Source organism: Perissodus microlepis, chromosome 5 (genome assembly GCF_051167445.1).
Source record: "Perissodus microlepis isolate ML-2025 ecotype Zambia chromosome 5, ASM5116744v1, whole genome shotgun sequence".
Taxonomy (NCBI): domain Eukaryota; kingdom Metazoa; phylum Chordata; class Actinopteri; order Cichliformes; family Cichlidae; genus Perissodus; species Perissodus microlepis.
Window position 1 is genome coordinate 28,196,751 of NC_140465.1, and position 23,279 is coordinate 28,220,029.

Below are 23,279 nucleotides of genomic sequence, written 5' to 3' on the forward strand. Positions count from 1 at the left end.
TTATTCCAGGCTAGTTTATTGAATAATATGTAAATATGCCAGAAACTATAGCTGCCGTTATTGCTGCTATATTGGTAGGATTATGATAAATAGACACAGTTAACAGCTGATGACATATGATCCAAGGCTGGGTTCAAATCATTTAAAGTTCATACATTTGAAATTGGAACTTGCATTATTCTCACATTTAATTGATGCAACTCATGACGTCTTGACCCCGGCCCTGTTTATAGCAGAATGCTATTTGAATATTTTGTCTTCTGCCTTCTTCAGGAAAGGGAATGATCTCACTAAATGCCCACTGTGGGCCTGTGGACTTTTTGGCGGCCACCACAAGTTCTCTGTCTCCTGAACTTCTAAAGAGGGATTCTGTTGGGGATAGCCCAGACTCTGCATGTGGAGTCGAGGATCGCAGTGACAACTCCTCTCAGGAATCCCTGCAACCTTCCAGCTCCTACCAGGGAGAGGGGAGAGGCAAAGGGCGTGGTGTTCTGCTGCAGTATAAGCTGCGCTCCACGTCGGGACTGCCCGGACGGCCGTTAACGGCGCTGGGCGACGAGGCGTCGGACTCCTCGCTGGAGTCTTTAGAGCATAGCGTGGAAGACGGATCTATCTACGAGCTCAGCGATGACCCAGAAATGTGGGTCCGGGGACGCACTTGTGAAAGGGATGGGGGCCGCAGGGACAGGGTGATTTCTGCTGCAGTTATCTCTGGAGGAAAAGGTTTTCGCAGACTGAAGGAGGGAGCAGCAGCAGGTACTAGGACAAGTGGGGAGGGTTTAGAGAATATTCTTATGGTATGGCAGCTCCCACTGACAGTGTGATGTGGCAAACTTATGTGTATTCATAGAATTCTCCATAGCTTAGGCTTGAATCACCTACTCCATAAATTCTGTACATTTGAGTATATGATGAGAAGGCGGTGCCTCTGTCCCAGAGCATGGCATGTTATGTTCGAACCTGTGAAATAAGCACGCTAATGAGTTAATGCTGCTTATAAGTCAGCCCATAGGATCCTTTGAATGTTCAGGATGGCGCATCATGATCTTTGCAGCAGAGGCACAGGCCACTACAGATTAGGTGTGTGCTGTGGGATTGTTTTGAACAGCTCCCTGCCTTGGTTAAGATTGATGCGCCACAATTTAACCTCATCATTGCTACGTGTGCTGTGCCACATCTACTCGGTGCAAAGGATTTCTGTGTGAGCGCCCATGGACACGACGCGTTTGAGAGGCAGCCTTTGTGGAATCTGCCATGCTCTGCAGAGTTGGAAATGGACGTCTTTTATCTGATCCTGTGGGAGAGATCCCATCTGTTTAGAGCTGAAAGCTGGGGACTACCATCGCATCACAAAGCACATTAGCATCACTTTATAAGCTTTGCCAGCTTTTTTCTCATCCCATACAATGTGAATGTACGATACCTTGCATTGTGTCTCAAAGCTGAATCGGTGCTCTCTGGGAAAAAATGTCATTTTTCTTATTTTTTTTGCAGGTGTTGCAAAAGTGACTCTTGGTTCTTAAAGCTTACTTTGCCTATATTAAGGAGAGTCATCTTAGTACAGTGTTTAAAAAAAGAAGAAGAAAAAACGTGATTTGGAAAACTACCTGATGAGAGTCACAGATGGTGATACTCTACACTACAGAATCTATAATCACACTGCAGAATGATCTAATTATTACAGTTTTATTTGATCAAATGAAACTTTTCAGTGCCAGAGCAGCGTATTATCTTCCCGCAATATTATAAATGCCAGATATGTGTTTCATTAGTCACTGGCATCTATCAGCATAATTAAACAAATGTGCACCCTGGTTTGTGAATACTCGGCTCACATCAGTGGGAAGCCCCATTCAAATATTCAAAGTTAGACTCAAACGAATGATGAAATGAAAACGCTGCAGCCATCTAAACTGCTGTCAGCTGTGTACAAATACAAATGCTCATGTTTACAGGACCATTAATTTCAGTAACAGAAGAAGATTCTGACTAAATATGTTCTAATACAGTTACAATACAATTAACAGATGGTCGTGATGATGTATATTACCAGTGATATCACCCAGGACTTTAAGTCATGGAGACTTTTTCTTGTTTTCCTTCTGTTTTGCTAATGTTTTGTAAATATTTGGAATTTTAGTCAAACATTTTGTCCATAATATTTTATAATCAGGATATGAAGATGTCCTTAAACAACCTGTCATTCCTTATGTATAGAAACCTCACAGTTTTTCTGTGGTTATCATGTCTCCAGATTAGTTGATTTACAGAATCTGCGTTTAACTAAAAAAATATATAAAACTCTTTTTTTTTAAATAATTAAAAAAAATACAAAGGGATAACAAAGTATATGTAATGCAGTGTCCTTAGAGTCCATACATATTTTTAAACTTGTGAGCACCCAACAGTATGAGAAGTGCTCAGTGGTACTGTGTGAAGTATTTGAAAGGTTTTCCTTTAAGACGTCTTAAAGTTGAACACGCGTTGGCAGACTTGTAAACAAGGACTTTCATAGAGGAACGCAAATCAAGAGGTACGTATTTTACAATGCACATTTTTCACAGTGTGCAGGCACAGTAGGTGGAGGCCACACAAGTATCCAACTGCAACCTGAGTTTTGTTGATTTTCAATAAGCCTAGCGATGGTTAAGGTTATGATATATCATTTTTCTCCACCTCTATTCTACTTAGCTTTTCCCCCCACACGTGGATTCTCATCTTATCCTTTTATCGCAGAAGCATGAAGTTCATGTTTTGTATTTCCCTGAGGCACACCGAGGTTTATTCTCTCTTTTCTTCTGCTCCTCACAAGTGAGATTCAAAAAACGTTTTTAAACATCCCGCTGTCAGCCGGAATCATTCAGGAAAAAGATAAAATAAAATAAAATGATGTAAACTGTCCTTGGATGCTGTCATCTAAATGTAAATCTAAATGTCACATCAGAAATGTATATTTTAATTCATGTGAAATTCAACGTTGCTGAAGGCACAAAACTCACAGTAACTGTAGAGATTGTTCATTCAGCCGTTTTTAGGGTTATTTTTTGCCTCGACTGGAGAGGGAATAGACAGCAAACATGGCTGGAATCAAACCAGGAGTGTTGCATTTGGCTACTATGGCACTTAACTTATTTAAACAGAGCATAAATGTCATTTCTGCAATAAAAGTTTCATATCACATATCAACCTTGGCATTTCATTTGCTTACAGTATTGGCCTGCAGGTATTATCCATGCACTGAATGTTAATACTCAAGAATGAACATAATGTATTACTAATTAGAAGTCCTACTGTACTAAACCTATTTCATTTTATATAAAGGACTGCAACTCTACTGATGTTTTGAAATAAGAGGCAGTTTACACATTGTTTTCTTCCTGTGGTGATCTATATAAGTAGATTTGACAATTATTTCTTTGAGCTATGATAACATTTACTCACAACGTAAAGATGCTGAGATTTGACAACATTGTGACAGTACTGAAAGTAAGAAGCCTCTGTTGTAAACACCCATCACCCATTTGATGTCGTTGTACGCAGAATTTTCCTGTGCAGTGAAGCATTATTACCGTCATAAAAGATGCATTCACCCTAAGTTCCTCCTCTTAGGTTTGTTGGCTTATTTACAGGCTTCATTGTCACATAGTTTCCAGATCTCAGTGACTCGTTACTTTGGCGAGTAGAATATTATCATAGCTGATAGAAATGTAACGTCAATAAGGTTAGAAAAGCGATGAAGAAGAATTATACTTCAAGTAATAATATTGCACTTGAATGGCCACAAGCATACAGGAAAAAAATGCTTGTTTCCTTTTGCTGCAATACTTCGATGTTACATGTCTAAATATTGTCTAATGTGCATATACTAAATTAAAGCATTTCATTGAAGATGAGTTTAAGCTTGATTTTTATTTATTTACATGACTGATTAATAATAACGGGGCAGTGGATGCTGTCAAAAGTTTACTATATTGCTTTGTCATTAAAATGTTGCTACTTTTCTGAGATCCTCTATTTGTTTGATACCATCATTTGGGTAATTACCTCACTTTATTTTGTATTTGGTTATTTAAATTATAACAGGCTTAATCTGCTGGAAGCCGGGCTTTTTAATAAAAAGAAACGACAACAAAAACAGAACTTTTTGGGGACTACTGAGACTGAGGAAAACAAAAGCTGATGTAATTTTTAATTTTGTGCTCAGTGGTTTCCCACTACCCCCAAGACATCACATCACAGGCTACTTAGTCCAGGACTTTTTTCTTGTTATTTCCCAAGAGCATTGTTGGCTTAAAACTGAAGACGGCATCAATTTTACAAGTGGATTTAATTTAAAAGAAGAAGAAGAAGAAGAAAAGCATTGATTATATCCTTTAACAGTCAGTAGGGGACAAAATGTTCCAAGCCTATATTTCCCTAGATTGACAGCTTTTGTCAATCATAGGCACTTTACAGAGATGTAGTTTCTATAAGTGCAGTCTTTGAGTAGAACTTCGAAGTTAAATTATCGCCACTGAGACTTGTTTTGTCACATCCTTTATGCCTCTTCACCTTCATCGTAGGTAAAGTGCCAGCGGCTTATGTCGTTGCATGGCACACTGCACTTCAGGGAGACGGGCAGGATTGTTACCGGCACACTCAAAAACACACTGGGGAACTCCTACCATTCCTCATCCATCCTCTTCCACCCCTCCTCCCTCTATTGCCTCTGCCTGTCTTCCTCTCTCTCCCTCAATGTCTTTTTTTATTCTCATTTAAAATGTGCCAATGAAGTCTTTACAAATATAGAATACTTTGTAGTAGGAAATCCAGCCATGCTTTTTCCTCATGAGTAATTCTCAGGTCTGTGTACACGGGTGTCCTTTGACCACAGTTATATTAATAGTCTCCTCTTCCTGCTACTTTCACATGGAGCAGTCAGGCCACATGAAGGCTCCCTTTAGTGCTGACAATGTCAGATAAAGGTTCAGAGGGTGGGGGTAATGGGGCTGTGCGCCAATGAGTTGAGCTTCCACAGCAGCCTACAGGAAATTACCACGAAAGGTCAGCTCTTAAATAAACCATAAATGATGGACTAAACAAAGAGAGGTCAAACTGTGGTTCAGCTGTATGCAGCAGATTTAGATTACATGTCTAAACTGATCACAACCAGCTGAGGTATAAACCTACTGTAACCTTGTGCCCATCAGCTGAGGCTGAAGAGGAAATAATGAAAATATCCATCCAATATCTATCCAATAATGACATAATTATTTCTTTTGTTTGCTGATTTTTATTTTACTTTTTAATTGACACAGGTTGCACAGTCTGGATAAAATTCACATATTACAGACAAGTGCGAAAAATAATCCCAAATATGCACATTCAAGCACACGCTCATGCATACATACCTACATGCAAGCATTAATGCACACTGTAACAAAATCTTAGGGCACAACCCTGAAAAAAAGAAGAAGAGAGTAGGGATTTGCAGTACATGAGTAATCTGAGAAGCGAAACGATTGTTACCACTGCACTAATCTTCTTAATATTTGATTGCTGTAATACACTGCTCTTATTGCTCAATCCACACATTTTCACATTTGTAGCTGGTGCAAAATTATGCTGGACCATATTTCCATATTGATTGTGCAGGTTTAGTGTTGTGTCTTGCTTTTGTGTTGTATCATGTTTATTTTATGTATGCATTGATTTTACAGTTTGTATCAACTTCTTGTTTACAGTTTTTATTTTAACCTTTTTTTCTGCATTGCTATTTATTTTGTGGCTTACCACCCTGTTTTTAAATACACTATGCAAATGAACATGAACTAATTTTCTTTTTTTATTTAAAATAGTAATAACGTCCAAAGTCACTGATTCAGTTAGATAAACATAAAAGTCAGATCTAGATCAGAAAATAATGCATTCTCTGCCATTAATATGCCTCTTCATTTCTTGGGTATGCGCACAATCTAGGTTTTGTTTACTTGTACTCCTTTCAGTTTTGCCGCAAGCTCTCATTTACCCAAACTTTTTGGCTCATAGATGTTATCGTGGGAGCATTCAATACGCAAACATGCATCCGGCAGCACAATAAGGATGACACCACAACAGGGAGCTCCTGAAAAAGTCCATAAAACTCTAGTAAGAACTGAGAATGTAACACTGATCTGATAAAGCAGTGCTCAATTGCTTCTTGTACCAAGGTCAACAATGGAGCACATGCTTGCCTAGAAGCGAAATGAGAGGCCAAAATGCTGTGCCAGCATTCCACTGTCAAACCCCAAACAGTATAAGGCATAAATAAGTGTGCTTTTTCTGGTGGGACTTCACAAACCCCCTTTTCTAAACCTTTCTATAGATATTTTCTGCCAATTAACCCTGCTCCAGGAGAGATTTGCCTATCTCAAGCCCCAGCTTTGCGCCTGTGCAGCTTGCGGCGTCACTCTCCCTACGTCTCAGGTATAATTTGCATGCCTCGGTCAAGGCTAAACTGAAGCGGATGAAGCTTTGCAGTTTGAAGGTCTCCCTGCTTTATCTGCCGACTCCTAAAAGCCTGGCATATTTGCATTGCTTTTCATTTCCGCAGGCTTGGCAGTACGAATGATAAAGGAAGAAGAGCACACTGTACAAACCTTGCTTAACAAAGGAGGCAGTAACTACTGATTTGCATACGAAGAATGCATGGATAAGGCCCGCACAGGGCTGCCTCGGGTCTTATTATCACCCTCCATCAACGCTCGGAGCTGATGCCTGTCAACATCTAATGCACAGCCCCAAAGAGATAGGCTAGGTCACATCATGATGTCAGATGTAACTGTCTCCTCTGGCAATGTCAGCTTCAAATAAACAGGAAAAAAAAAAAAAATCAATATTTCAATAGTGGATATTGTTTTTGAGTTCAGAAACTTAGAGCTGAACTAAATTCCCTCAATGTCTCGTTTAAAGTAGGACTGTCTTTTACAATCCTCTCCTGGCTGCTTATACTTATGTTTTATTTACAACGTTTTAATCATGCAAAAGACTAATACAATTTTGATAACTGTACATTATTTAACTTGTCCCAAAGGAGAGAGGTCTGTTTAATGGCATGATACATGGCCTGTATTGAATAGTAATAATCTCCCAAAGTATCTCTCTCTTTGTCCATCTACTTGTATAAAGGTACTGAAAAATAAAAATGTGATTGCTGCTTGTAAAAGTAGCGTCTCTGTGTGCTTTGGATTGCTTTATGTCCCTTTGACAATGGCATTTATGGTTTTTTTTTGGCAGTCTGTAAAATCATAATAGGTGAAGTGCAACTTGCAGAGTTTTATAGCCAATTTTCTCCAAATGCATTTATATAATGTCTCAGGCCAACGTTCCTATCCCCACTATTTATTTACGGTGCTATGCATAAACTTGCCAGTTTTACATGTTTCTGCACACCCTTCTGTCCTGCAGTGTTTTATTTTCCAAGTCTGTTTAGGCCTTTGAAGGGCGACCTTCAATTCATATATCTGTTGCTATAACTTTTTGCTACTACCTCAGTGGGACCTCTGTAGAGAAGATAAAATTTCTTTTTATGTCTCGCAGTGTATCTAGTCACTTTTATGCCAACATTTCTCTGACTATTCAAACAAAATGAGAATGTTAGCATTCGGGTCCAGGTTTTCTCCTTTTTGCATCCCTGTTGAATCTGGAAGCCAGCCAGAGAGCATTTCAGAGGTAAATAATGTGTTGAATGTGGCTCTAACCTGCCTGCATTTCACCGGAGGGGCAAAACTATGACTTGATTTTTTTTCTTTCAGTATCAAAAGCAACAACATCTCATCTTCACCGTCTCTGTCGATCGGTGTGACACCTCCGAGGCAACGCTTGCATCACCTGAATCACATGATTCACAGGATAGCTAAGCAATTTTTATTTTTGATCCATTGTTTTTAATATTAACCATATTTCCAACCATCCAAGTTTCCAAGCGTTTTTGTTTTGTTTTTGTTCAGTTTTCTGTGACTCTCATTCACATGTTTCTGACTTGTTCTCACTCTTATGCTTCTTCATTATCTCCCTCTCCATCTCTGTCCTGCATCACTTTCTCCCTGGGGGGAGAGATATGCTGCACCTTTTACTGCTCTAGTCTTCAGCATGACAGATGGAGGCTATTAAAACACATTTTCATTGTATTATGGTAAATATGGCAGCCATGTTTTATAAAATATTACTGTTCCCAAGACAGTACTAAAGGATGCAAGAGGAAATCATAACTGTCCTGCCACGGGTTTCTCTCTCTATATAAAGTAGATGTGGTATCTCTGATTTAGTTACTGTGGGTTGTTTTTACAGAGCTACGGCACGTCAGCTGTGGTTTTGATGGCCCTAGTTCAGAATGAAGTATTAAAAAAAAAGAGAAGAAGATATGACATAAGCTCATCAAGCATGATTTCCTGTCTTGCACGAAAGGAGTGTAACAGAGTAATGGACTTTTGTACAAGGCATCAAGTTTGACAGCCACTTACACGGTGCAGTTAAGATTCTTGGTTTTCCAGAGGTATAGAAAATCAATGTGAGTGGTGGCAGGTATGATATTTATTCAAAATGCACTCCCTCTCTTGATAAAAAGAGGAGAGGAGGGTTGGCTTGGCAAGAAGCTTGGCAGCTTTTAGGCTGTCTATTTTATAGAGTGGACATTCACATAACCAGCAATGACAGTTTCTATTTTTATACCCCTCACTCCTCTGAGAAAGACCCTGCAATCCAACACTGTCACAGCAGTTGGTTGGACCACAGAGAATTCATTTCTTTTTCAAATACAGAATAGAAAAAAAACATTGTATTTAAATGGTAGTAATACAAAATAATGATCAAAAACATGTCCAATATGTTAAAACAGAATGAGCTAAATGTAAAAAAATGATTTATTTATTGCTTTTTAGGCAATAAACTGTGCAAAAGCACAGTCAGCCTTGTTCATAACTAAAGTTAAGCTACTGTTATTTAGGGCTGAGAATCGTAGAGTATCTCACAGCTTGTGACTCTTTGTGACGGAATAAGAAAACAAAATACCTCTAAAATGGCAAAATCCCAGTAGTCTCACACTCTGACTCCCTCTGTGTGTATAATTATTGTTAAATCTAAATAATTCATTTAATTAGCTTTCTGATTTGTGTTCCCCTGCTGTGGACCATTTTCCCAGTTTCTTCTTAATCACTGCACGTTAGTTAACTTTAGTTTTTTTTTAAACTCCAAAATATTTAAGAAGAAAAAGAAGTCCTGAAGTAGTAACAGGTAAGACAGACATTTTGCCCCAGTGCATTAATAACTGCATCGCAAAACAAAGTGATACAATAAACTGCTCCTTCGATATTTTGTTCTAACCATAATGGTATTTCTGTAATAATGTTTAAAATGTGTAATTTTCCATTTTTTTGTGTCAGCAGAGAAAGCAGGGCTTAATGGCAGTGCAGCTGCACACTCAGCACATTTCCTAACTAAGTTTCAGGAGGAGGTGAGACTGCCAGTGGTCAGGGAGTAGAAGTTTTTGAACTGTACTGAAGAGGCAGAGAAATGCAGTGACTGTGTCATTTGGCTGCTATAGTTAAGATCAAATATAACTTTGAATCTGTAAATACAAAACAAAATACAAATACATACATGTAAAATCCAATAAACTGTCCGAAAATTATTTTAGCTACAACACCAATAATATTTAGGGCAGAAAGTTTGGATTAGAGTTTACAATTTACATGTATATCTAATTTTGACTTTTCATAGCAAGGAAAAAAGTGGGTTACTGTAATTACTTTTTCTGTGATGCTGTAATTTGTGACTAGTTGGGGTTAAGGGAGGATGATTAAATGCAGAGAGGTATATATATACAGGGTGGGCCATTTATATGGATACACCGTAATAACATGGGAATGGTTGGTGATATTAAAGTCCTGTTTGTGGCACATTAGTATATGTGAGGGGGCAAACTCCTCAAGATGGGTGGTGACCATGGTGGCCATTTAGAATTCAGCCATCTTGGATACAACTTTTGTTTTTTCAATAGGAAGAGGGCCATGTGACACATCAAACTTATTGGTAATGTCACAAGAAAAACAATGGTGTGCTTAGTTTCAACGTAACTTTATTCTTTCATCAGTTATTTACAAGTTTCTGACCACTTATAAAATGTGTTCAATGTGCTGCCCATTGTGTTGGATTGTCAATGCAACCCTCTTCTCCCACTCTTCATACACTGATAGTAACACCGCAGGAGAAATGCCAGCACAGGCATCCAGTATCCGTAGTTTCAGGTGCTGCACATCTCGTATCTTCACACCATAGACAATTGCCTTCAGATGACCCCATAGATAAAAGTCTAAGGGGGTCAGATCGGGAGACCTTGGGGCCCATTCAACTGGCCCACGACGACCAATCCACTTTCCAGGAAACTGTTCATCTAGGAATGCTCGGACTTGGCACCCATAATGTGGTGGTGCACCATCTTGCTGGAAAAACTCAGGGAACGTGCCAGCTTCAGTGCCTAAAGAGGGAAACACATCATCATGTAGCAATTTCAAATATCCAGTGGCCTTGAGGTTTGCATTGATGAAGAATGGACCCACTATCGTTGTACCCCATATACCACACCAAACCATCACTTTTGTTGCTCCAACAGTCTTGGAGGGATCCATCCAATGTGGGTTAGTGTCAGACCAATAGCGGTGGTTTTGTTTAACTTCACCATTCACATAAAAGTTTGCCTCATCACTGAACAAAATCTTCTGCGTGAACTGAGGGTCCTGTTCCAATTTTTGTTTTGCCCATTCTGCAAATTCTGTGCGCCGATCTGGGTCATCCTCGTTGAGATGCTGCAGTAGCTGGAGTTTGTAAGGGTGCCATTTGTGAGCAGCTAATATCCACCGAAGGGATGTTCGACTAATGCCACTCTCCAGTGACATGCGCCGAGCGCTACGCTGTGGGCTCTTGCTCAATGAAGCTAGGACAGCCACTGATCTTTCTTCATTAGTGACAGTTTTCTTGCGTCCACATTTTGGCAAATCCAACACTGAACCAGTTTCACGAAACTTGGCAAGCAGTTTGCTAACTGTAGCATGGGAGATGGGTGGTCTCGTAGGGTGTCTTGCATTGAAATCTGCTGCAATGACCCGGTTACTGCGTTCACCAGATATCAACACAATTTCGAGCCGCTCCTCACGTGCTAACCTCTTCAACATGTCAATGGCTGTGAACAAAGAGAAACTTGTAAATAACTCATGAAAGAATAAAGTTACGTTGAAACCAAGTACACCATTGTTTTTCTTGTGACATTACCAATAAGTTTGATGTGTCACATGGCCCTCTTCCTATTTGGAAAAAAACAAAAGTTGTATCCAAGATGGCCGACTTCTAAATGGCCACCATGGTCACCACCCATCTTGAGGAGTTTGCCCCCTCACATATACTAATGTGCCACAAACAGGACTTTAATATTACCAACCATTCCCATGTTATTACAGTGTATCCATATAAATGGCCCACCCTGTATATATATGTAGATAAATAGATAAACATGTATAAACATAGTGCATGGACAAGGCATTATGACGCTAAATTCACATTACAGTGATGATTATGTGGAAACTTCTATTACAAAGTTGTTTCAGTTGTCTGAATGATAGGGGGGATTAAAAAGTTAAACGTGGCTTTTTCAAACCTTTGAACTTGCATTACACTCAGCTGACGGAGGAAAATGGAAGAGGAGTAGTGGAGCTGTGGACGTTAGTTTTAATTATTTATTGCTTTATTTTTTCCACAAAGGCACAAATAGATGATGGTGAAGTGCATACACACTCAAACCAAAAACAACGGCTTTGTGTTAAAATTTGAACATTAGGAGAAAGAACTTGTGTTCATCCTCATTAGAAAAGGGATATGTGTCAGTGTTTGGGACAGCAGCCTTGGGTTTATGTTGTTAAGTGGTAATGACATTGCATCTCATGGCATATAAGGTAGTAACTTTAAAGTGATGCAATGAGTAGTGTAACAAATTACTTTCTCCAGCCAATAATTAGGTAAAATAATTTACTTCTTTCAAATAAAAGTAATGAGGATTTTGTATTTTTTTTATAATGACTCCAAAAGTATCAGTGTGTTTTAAAACAACAACAAAGCTCTGACTTGTATTATGAGTCTGTGGTCTGGGAGAGAGTCCTGTAACTCTCTGTCTGCAAAATACAGTATATAATGACCAATGTTGGGCAATTAATTATATACGTAGTTACTTCTTCAAAAAAGTAACTGAGTTTTGCAAACAACAAAGTTTTTTTGCAGCTGTTTACCTAACGTTTTTTTTTTAAATAAACATTTCAAACTATTTACAGAACAATCAGCTGTTTTGCATCAAATTTGATGGCACACAAATTATTTGTGCCACTCCAAAAATAATTTCTGTCCACCATGAGATAAAGGAGAACAACAGCCTGATACCTGCAGGCCTGACAACAGGAGATGTATCACTCCTGTAACACCTGTAATATTCAGTAGTCGCCTCATTGTTCTGACACACACAACAAAACTATTGACTACACTACACACTAACTACACAAGATTTGCGTTAAACATCGAAAATCTCTCACATCTCAAAACACCGCTGTCACTCCTAAAACTTCCCCCTTCCTAAACAACTAAATGCCATGTTGCCATATCATTTTTTGATTGGTCGACATAGTACATTTTTTGACCAATAGGAAAGGGTGGGGGTTTTTTGGCGTTGTTTTTGCTCACAGGCGGAGAGCGCTTTTGAGCGTTTTCCTTATAAAACGCTGTTTTTACTGTTTCTTCCCACAGTAAATATAAACAACAATATTATTCAGGAAGAAAAACAAACATTGCAGATATTTTTTATCATAACTCTGGTTTTACGTGGCCTATTAACACAATTTAAAAACTGGTATAAAGTCCACACTTTTTCCGTCAGTTGTTCCGTCTGTCCTGCTCACATCTCCAATGGTTGTCACGTTGTACACCTTGTCATTAACGTGGCTTCACTCCACATAAGCCATGCCGCTTTGCTAGTTAAAACACCGGTGTCGGCACATAAGGACTCTGTCATAGCCTGTCAACAACGTTGATTAGCTGCGTATATACAAATGTGAATCGTATTATTAGCTGGACTGTGTGATAAGGTGGCATCGTTCTAATCCTATACGGGAGCAGGCAGTCACTTACTGACTAACACTGCAAAACAGAATTGTTAAAGTTTTAATTTTAATTTCAATTCAGGTTAGATTTTTTCTTTTTTGTGCGCAACGCAGATTTTCTGTGCGCAGAGACCGTGCCAGCAGTGCGCAATTGCGCACGTGCGCAGCTTAGTGGGAACATTGCCTGCCAAAGGTGCCAGACAAACAGACTGAAGACAAACAGCAAGTAAACAAATTTCTGGTGAAACGAGATGCAAATCTAAGTAAGAATTGTTTTATGTTCAAGACAAACACAACTCTTTCCAACCGAAGATTTTCCTGTAATTCAGGATATGGCCATGCATATTGCTTTGAAAAGCACTTTTTGCTGAAAATGCAGCTGTGTAAAATTTTTCTTTGTCTATTCACGTTACACACATCTCAGCAAGAAAGGAATGTTGCTCCAAATTTTCTATACTCCAAGGTGGCTCAGTGACTTCAACATTTATTCAATGTTGTTCAAACAGTAAAAATGAGGGCTCCACTTAAACCACCCATCAGGCTTTGATGCATAGTGCATCTGGTGCAAGTGTGCAGAAGCATCCATCCTTAGACACAATTAGTGATCCAGTTGGTGTTCCAAAAGCACAGCTCATTAAAAAGAGGAGAAAAGTCGGCGCATTGTTTCATTCATTCTTTTAGTGCTATTAGCATGTTTGCAGCATTTTTTTTAAACTGTATGGCTGTGCAAAAGTCACAGCCATACAGTTACAAGTACCAACATGTTCAATGACAGCTCATTTTACCAACCCACTTGTTTAAACCTGGAGTAAGTGAAACATTTATTTGTTGTTTGGTCTAGCTGATTTAAGCCTTTCAGCTATACCAGCTTTAACAGGCCAAAGCGTTTATTGAGCGTATTGACTGAATATAGCCCTTCACTGAAACCCTGTTAAGTTTTGACCAATTTTCTTTTATTGTTACTCTTCCTCTGCTTGTCTGCAGGGTTGAGGATTCTCAGCAGTGGATTCAGAAAATGCTGAAATACTTGACGAATGAAGTTTACCATCCACTGTGTAGTGCAATCATCTTCAGCACAACACAGTAATGTGCACATTTCTCTACCCTCGTTTCTTTTTTGGATCTGCTTTCCAATGGTCTCAGTTTGTATAACAGCCTCATCTAATCAAAACGGGAACTTTTAACAGTAACAGTGGATATTCTGTATCACGTGAATATTAGACATATGCGTTATTTCACACTTTGCCTACCATATGAGAAACACACCGGTGTTTTGCAATAAAAATATTCTTTAAATTCCATAAAAGCTATCATTTAATTATACTGCTTTTGTTCTAGAATATGTTTCAGCAATGGGAAATAGCTGCTTACTGTTTTACAAACTTTAAATTCAAATTTTCTATTTTATTGTTATTTCTCCTGTGGGGTCAGTAAAGTTCTATTTTTCATGAATTATATTATGCTAATTCCTAATTTGATTAAAAAAACAATTAACACTTTAAAAAACGCACACTTCTTTCTAGAGAAGTAGCATCATTTCATTAAAAGCAGTCAGAGGATGCTGGATACAAATGCGAGGTTTACTCCCCTGTTGTTACAGAGGTAAGACAGAGTGGGAGTTCACAGTAAAGGCCGTTGTGCACTGCGAAGGTCACACTTGGAGTATACAGTACAAACAGCGGATGAGTTAGTGCTCTGAATTCATGAACAGCCACTGTTTGCAAAGTGCAAACAGATGCCCATAATCCCAGTTTACAAAGATGCCTTTCTCTTGGACACTCTGTATAATGGAAAAGGTACAAAAACAGTATTAATGTCAGAGCAACTGTCAACAAAAGACATATCAGCTATTGCTTTCTTTTTGCTTAGGAGACATTAACACAATAGAGAGTGGGCATATCTGAGGAGCATTTCTTAACACCCCCCCATCCCTCCATTTTTTTTAACAGATTGGACTCACTGGTTCTTTCTTATTGCTTGAGGTAGTTGTCACACAGTAAATCAAAATGGGCCAGGCAGACAAATAAGCCAATGGTTACTGAAGCGATTATGTTGCTGTCACAGTCTAAAGGGTTTCTGTATTTGCCAGAGTCTGTGGGATTTTTTTTTTGGTCTCATCTCTAATATAGGATTACCCCTTTGGCATGCAGAGCAAGTTTAACTAAACAGTTTAATGTTCTAGTGCCTGAGTATTACCACACAGCCACAGGGATCCTAGCTCAGATTTAAGAAATTAGGTGGCAAAATTGAATAAACCCGATACCTCAAAGGACTTTTATTGTGATATCAACAATCCAGGTGGCAGAAAGTAGAAGGTAATCTTACAGAGTATAACCACTGGAGACAGAATGTGTATACATATCAAATTGGCTGGTGTGCCCAAGGTTTAATGCTCATGCAATATGAAAAGCTCAGTGAGAGGATGTCAGGGACAGTCAAAGCTTATCAGATACATTATGTAAGGGTCTCTATGGACAGGAAGCCAATACTGCAGATGGAAAATCTACTCATGCTGAGCAAGATGGAGTGAGAACAATGTCATACTGTATTTTCCACAATTCGTTATTTAACTTAACATTCATTGTTTTCTTGTGTGGGTGACTTTTGAGGATAGCATAATTATCAGTATTTTTTTTTTTAGTAAATGTTCTAATACTATGTTCTTATTTCACAAGCTAACAATGGAGATAAAATACACTGTTACCAGAGCTCCACATATTTTTTTTTTAATTAAAAAAAAAAATAGCATTTTTTTTTAAATCTTTTTTGTCTGGATCACAAATCAGGTGATATTTTGCTCATGACAAACTGTGCAGAAAATTTTGCACTACATTTCTAGCAGATCAAAGTTTCTATTTCCAATATCTTCTGATTGAATGGGCACAAGAAGTGGTGCTGGTGCTAAATGGGCTAAAGTTGTTCAAAACATTTTTTATGACTCAAACTAAGGCTATTACCCCATGTACCTGGGCTGCACTACTTACTAGAACAAATGTTAAAATGTTAATATAAGAACACTGGGCGGAATGGATTCAATGGCAGGACTCAGAGGTCAGGTTTTGCGCATTTATTCACAGTGAAAACAACAGGGTGATATATATACAGGTTGTGATGGGGGAAACAGAGGCTCCAGGGATCCAGGCAAAAGGGCCATCCAAGCAATCCAAACTCTCCTTTCTCATTCAGCTCAGGTAGTCTCTCCAAGCACTCCAGGGAGGGAAAAATCCAGGGAAGGTCTGTAAAACGAAGGAAAGAACAATGAGATTAGTTGTAAGGGAAACACACTAGACTAAAGAGCCAGGGCTTTACTAACAGCATAGTTCAACAATCCAGCAAAGAATGAATCTCAGCCACCACCTTAAGTACTGGCCTGCTGATGAGATCATCTGGAACAGGTGGTTGATTGCTGCAGGCGTGTTCAGCCAGAGGCAGGAACCCATGATGAGTCCCGCTCATGAACACGGATGTACACACAAGCATAGAGAAAGGAGAGGGAGACAGAGAGAAAACAAAGCCTGGAGTGGGCAGCTCAGGAGGACTGAGGGACCACGATAGGTAAACTTGTAGATCCTATCTGATAAACACGAGCACGAAAGCCACTATCAGCATGAGCACTTTAATTTCTAATATGAATCACGTCTCTCAATTTTGAGACATATGCGCTTCCAGGGGAAATATTTCGAGCTGGCTTCAAATATCATTATTTACTTATTTTAAACGCCACTACAGGTATTAAACATTATCTTCAGTTTAACCTAACTATTACCACATGGTCAATGTAATTTCGATATGCTCTTCAAGTGGGATCCACACATGATTAACTTGGAATAAGATTAACTTGTTCCCAAGAAAAAGAGAATGGACTATTACCCTGCAGGTGGTTCTGGCTCAAAGACCTATGATTACCTGGAAGCAATTTTAAGTTAGGTATCTTATCACTTGCTCATTGTGGTACAACTGCCGGTTGTAGACCTTTAACATTAAGTATAAATTCGCCATTTACACAAAGGCTTTTTTGTGCTTTAGCCCTATAATGGAAATAAGAAAACCTTACTCTATAACCAGAAAACCCAGTAATTTTGAGTTAACCAGTAATATGAGGAACATTTCCTTTTTGAGTCTGATGTGAATACTTCACATTAATTAAATGGCTATTATTACATTACATCACATTTGATGAGAGAGAGATGAGATAGCCTTTATTTGTCAGTTGCAGGTCTTTTGCCCACAACCGAGATGACAGACCTTGCCGACCGTACATACAATACACAAACATCACATTGGGGAGACAGGTCAGGCTAGGTAGCGAGGAAAAAAACATTGAAATGTGTAACACAAAAGGATAATACAGGAATGCACAGATATCAACACACCATAGCACAATAAACACAGACAAGCAACATGGGAAAGTGTTCCAGTGTGTACATCTGATCTGGGACCGCTGCAATCTTCAACTGCGCCTCCAGCTGACCCGATGTCCACATCAGAGGGGTAAGCGTTGGAGGTGGCGTTGGATCTGGGTTAGGGAGGGTGATGCGTCAGTGAGTGCTTATCAGTATCAGTACATGTATGTGTGTGCGTGTCCATAGTTCAGCTGAGACAGTGTCTTTCGCCCTGCCAGGCTAAGTAAACAGTCTTCCAGCCAACCCAGGTGGCCTTGCATTTAAGTCAAAAAGAAAAAAAGTGATTTTTTTTAACCTAATATCACAGGAAATCAGTGAAGGAGAGACTATAAATGCCGTTTATGGCATTTTCTAAATAAAATGTATTACAATATGTAAATCTGAAATGCCAATATATTTACAACACATACACAGTCCTCAGCTCACTCTGTATGACTACCTTATTCATGTAGTAATTTATTCCCACTGGTTCTGTACATTAACCAAACAAATTCTAGATTCCTTCTTCCACCCACCAAGCTGTCAACCTGTATTTCTGCTCTGCGACATGTACCCATGATATGCATTATTGCAGAAACATTACTGTGGGGCTCCACTTATCTTAGACTGTCTGTCAGCATTGCTTTTTGCACATTATCACACTTTCCAGCCCCAGGAATTATGTCCGTGTTCTAAAATCTCCCTAATAGGTCCCTCATGTTGTTCACTATAATCCCATCATGTTAAGCTGTTTGGTTGTTATAGACTAATCATACCTTACTCTAAAACTATGATTGCTCTATACTTGAAGCTGTCTTAAAATGTATAGCGAAGCGACTGAATGTTCAGAGGATTATCTATATAGTTGTGCCAAGTGTACGTGTCTTTTTACGGCACCTATACCTACAAAAGATGTGTTGCCCGTGTACTGTGATCATACATCAGTTTACTTGGAGTACATTTCCCTTGCAACTATGATATCAGGGTAGTACCATGTATATATATATTTTTCACAGGACAAATAAAGAAATTCTGGTGCTGACAAATTGCCCAGCAGCTACACTGGGTGACAGGGCCTACAGTAAAGCCAGTTTTCCTTTGATGACTCACAGCATCCTTGAAAGTAGAAAGTGTAACCTTGTTACTTTCCAGTATGCAAGTGCTGGATATATGTGGCAAGATTTATCTGTTTTCTTTTTTCCCTTCATCTCAAGGTTCATTCTTTGTGCACACTAATCATTCTTAAGTGACCTTACCTCAGACTTTCCTTGTTGATGCTTTTTTGGGTTCCAAGTGATAGTTAGTGAACTCAATTCAATTCAATTCAATTTTATTTATATAGCGCCAAATCACAACAAAAGTCACCTCAAGGCGCTTCATAGATACAGAGAAAAACCCAACAATCATATGACCCCCTATGAGCAAGCACTTTGGCGACAGTGGGAAGGAAAAACTCCCTTTTAACAGGAAGAAACCTCCGGCAGAACCAGGCTCAGGGAGGGGCGGCCATCTGCTGCGACCGGTTGGGGTGAGAGAAGGAAGACAGGATAAAAGACATGCTGTGGAAGAGAGACAGAGGTTAATAACAGATATGATTCAATGCAGAGAGGTCTATTAATACATAGTGAGTGAGAAAGGTGACTGGAAAGGAAAAACTCAATGCATCTTCGGAATCCCCCGGCAGCCTACGTCTATTGCAGCATAACTAAGGGAGGATTCAGGGTCACCTGGTCCAGCCCTAACTATATGCTTTAGCAAAAAGGAAAGTTTTAAGCCTAATCTTAAAAGTAGAGATAGTTTCTGTCTCCCGAATCCAAACTGGAAGCTGGTTCCACAGAAGAGGGGCCTGAAAACTGAAGGCTCTGCCTCCCATTCTACTTTTAAATACTCTAGGAACAACAAGTAGGCCTGCAGAGCGAGAGCGAAGTGCTCTAATAGGGTGATATGGTACTACAAGGTCATTAAGATAAGATAGGGCCTGATTATTTAAGACCTTGTATGTGAGGAGCAGGATTTTGAATTCAATTCTGGACTTAACAGGAAGCCAATGAAGGGAAGCCAAAACAGGAGAAATATGCTCTCTCCTTCTAGTCCCTGTCAGTACTCTTGCTGCAGCATTTTGGATTAGCTGAAGGCTTTTCAGTGAGTTTTTTGGACATCCTAATAATAATGAATTACAGTAGTCCAGCCTGGAAGTAATAAATGCATGAACTAGTTTTTCAGCGTCACTCTGAGACAGGATATTTCTAATTTTAGAGATGTTGCGCAAATGGAAGAAAGCAGTCTTACATATTTGTTTAATATGTGCGTTGAAGGACATGTCCTGGTCAAAAATGACTCCAAGGTTCCTCACAGCGTTACTGGAGGCCAAGGTAATGCCATCCAGAGTAAGAATCTGCTTAGATACCATATTTCTAAGATTTTCAGGGCCGAGTACAATAACCTCAGTTTTATCTGAATTAAGAAGCAGAAAGTTAGCGGCCATCCAGCTCTTTATGTCTTTAAGACATTCCTGCAGTTTAACTAATTGGTGTGTGTTATCTGGCTTCATGGACAGATAGAGCTGGGTGTCATCTGCATAGCAGTGAAAATGTATGCTATGTCTTCTAATAATGCTGCCTAAGGGAAGCATGTATAATGTAAACAGAATTGGTCCTAGCACTGAACCCTGTGGAACTCCATAATTAACCTCAGTGTGTGAAGAGGACTCTCCATTTACATGCACAAATTGGAGTCTATTAGATAGATATGATACAAACCACTGCAGTGCAGTACCTGTAATACCTACAGCATGTTCTAATCGCTCTAATAGGATATTATGGTCGACAGTATCGAACGCTGCACTGAGGTCTAGCAGGACAAGCACAGAGATGAGTCCACTGTCAGAGGCCATAAGAAGATCATTTGTAACCTTCACTAAAGCTGTTTCTGTGCTGTGATGAGCTCTGAAACCTGACTGAAACTCTTCAAATAAACCATTCCTCTGCAGATGATCTGTTAGCTGTTTGACAACTACTCTTTCAAGGATTTTTGATATGAAAGGAAGGTTGGAGATTGGCCTATAATTAGCTAAGACTGCTGGGTCTAGAGATGGCTTTTTGAGTAAAGGTTTAACCACAGCCAGCTTGAAGGCCTGTGGTACATAGCCGACCATTAGAGATAGGTTGATCATATTTAAGATCGAAGAATTAATCAATGGCAGGACTTCTTTGAGCAGTTTTGTAGGAATGGGGTCTAAAAGACACATTGATGGTTTGGAGGAAGTAATTATTGAAGTTAACTCAGAAAGATCAATTGGAGAAAAAGAGTCTAACTTAACATCAATGGTACTAAGAGTAGCTGTAGATAATATTACATCTGTGGGATGATTACTGGTAATTTTTTCTCTAATGATAAAAATTTTATTTGTGAAGAAGTTCATGAAGTCATTACTAGTTAACGTTAAAGAGATGGTTGGCTCAACAGAGCTCTGACTCTTTGTCAGCCTGGCTACAGTGCTGAAGAGAAACCTGGGGTTGTTCTTATTTTCTTCAATCAGTGATGAATAGTAAGATGTTCTGGCTTTGCGGAGGGCTTTCTTATAAAGCAGCAAACTATTTCTCCAGGCTAAATGATGATCCTCTAAATTTGTGACACGCCATTTCCTCTCCAGATTACGAGTCATCTGCTTTAGGGTACGTGTTTGAGAATTATACCACGGAGTCAGGTACTTCTGATTAGAGACCTTAGTTTTCACTGGAGCTACAGTATCCAGAGTCGTACGTAGTGAGGAGGTGAAATTATTAACAAGATAATCAACCTCTGTTGGGGTAGCGTTCAGATAGCTGCTCTGCTCTGTGTTGGTACAGGGCATTGAAGATGATAACAGTGGGTGGATTATATTCTTAAACTTAGTTACAGCGCTTTCAGAAAGACATCTACTTTGATAAAATCTACTCTCCACCGCTGTGTAATCAATTATTGTAAATGTAAATGTTATCAGGAAATGATCAGACAGGAGAGGGTTTTCAGGAAACACTGTTAAATGTTCAGTTTCTATGCCATATGTTAAAACAAGATCTAGAGTGTGATTAAAGTGGTGGGTGGGTTCTTTTACATTTTGAGAGAAGCCAATTGAGTCTAATAACAGACTAAATGCCATGTTGAGGCTGTCATTTTTAGCATCTACATGGATGTTAAAATCACCCACAATAATTATTTTATTTGAGCTCAGAACTAAATTAGATATAAAGTCTGAGAAATCAGACAGAAACTCTGTGTAAGGCCCAGGTGGACGATAGATGATAACACGTAAGACTGGTTTCTGAGTTTCACAGCTGGGGTGGACAATGTTAAGCATCAGGCTTTCAAATGAATTAAAAGTCTGTCTTGGTCTTTCATTAATTAATAGGCTGGTGTGAAAAATTGCTGCCACACCGCCCCCTCGGCCTGTGCTTCGAGGTTTCTGGTAGTCAGAATGACTCGGGGGTGTTGATTCATTTAAACTAACATAATCATCCTGCTGCAACCAGGTTTCTGTAAGGCAGAGTAAATCAATTTGTTGATCAATTATTAAGTCATGTACTAACAGAGACTTGGAGGAGAGAGACCTAATATTTAATAATCCACATTTCACTGTTTTACTCTTTGGTTCAGATGTGGATACTGTATTGTTCTTTCTTTTTGATTGTTTATGTTTAAGTTGTTTGTTGCTGGTTTTTAGTTTGTTTTTTGTCTTTTTGGAAGCTGACACAGTCTCTATGGAGATGGGTTTTTGGGGGGGTAGCAGGAGGAGAGAAGCTGCAGAGAGGCGTGTAAGACTGCAACTCTGCTTCCTGGTCCCAACTCTGGATAGTCATATTTTGGGGGGTTTAATAAATTTGTCCATATTTCTAGAAATGAGAGCTGCTCCATCCAAAGTGGGATGGATGCCGTCTCTCCTAACAAGACCAGGTTTCCTCCAGAAGGTTTGCCAATTATCTATGAAGCCCACATCGTTTCTGGGACACCACTCAGACAGCCAGCAATTTAAGGAGAACATGCGGCTAAACATGTCACTCCTGGTCTGATTGGGGAGGGGACCAGAGAAAACTACAGAGTCCGACATTGTTTTAGCAAACCTTTCAGTCTTTTTGATGTTAACTTCCTAAGACCCGAACTCTTTCATGGCACGCATTTTTAATTTTTCTTTGCTATTTGGGTTGATTGGGACCTAAAGAATTACCAGATTTTTTTTTTTTTACCTAATTTTTGTTTTTGAGAAAAATGAGATCCACATATGAGGACATTTGTTTCAAATTTTGATAGAACAGTGGCAGTATAATGTCCTCGTAAGTGGATATCAGGCCCTTGTAGAGAAAAATTAAGTATTTTGGTCTAGACGTCCCAAAATGTGATGTCCACATATGTGGACGCCAGGTCCTAGGAGGTTAAGGTAAATGGCCTGTATAGCGCTTTTCTTGTCCCTAAGGACCCCAAAGCGCTTTACACATCCAGTCATCCACCCATTCACACACTGGTGATGGTAAGCTACATTGTAGCCACAGCCACCCTGGGGCGCACTGAAAGAGGTTGCCGGACACTGGCGCCACCGGGCCCTCTGACCACCACCAGCAGGCAACGGGTGAAGTGTCTTGCCCAAGGACACAACGACCGAGACTGTCCGAGCCGGGGCTCGAACCGGCAACCTTCCGATTACAAGGCGAACTCCCAATCATTTTCACCTAATGAAAGCTATTCCACGCTGCTTCATAAAGTAAAGAAATGT

At 39.4% G+C, this 23,279-nt stretch overlaps 1 protein-coding gene across 3 annotated transcripts in view; it reads left to right on the top strand.

Moving 5' to 3' along the window:
- Positions 1-3,893, top strand: part of arhgef10la (Rho guanine nucleotide exchange factor (GEF) 10-like a) — a 113,747-nt gene extending 109,854 nt beyond the window's left edge. For all 3 annotated transcript variants that reach the window (XM_084929172.1, XM_084929170.1, XM_084929171.1), the window contains one exon: positions 274-3,893. In XM_084929172.1, coding sequence (XP_084785298.1) covers positions 274-824 — 551 coding nt within the window. In that variant the 3' untranslated portion in view covers positions 825-3,893. The remainder of the gene's footprint in view (positions 1-273) is intronic.
- Positions 3,894-23,279: the final 19,386 nt, after the last annotated feature.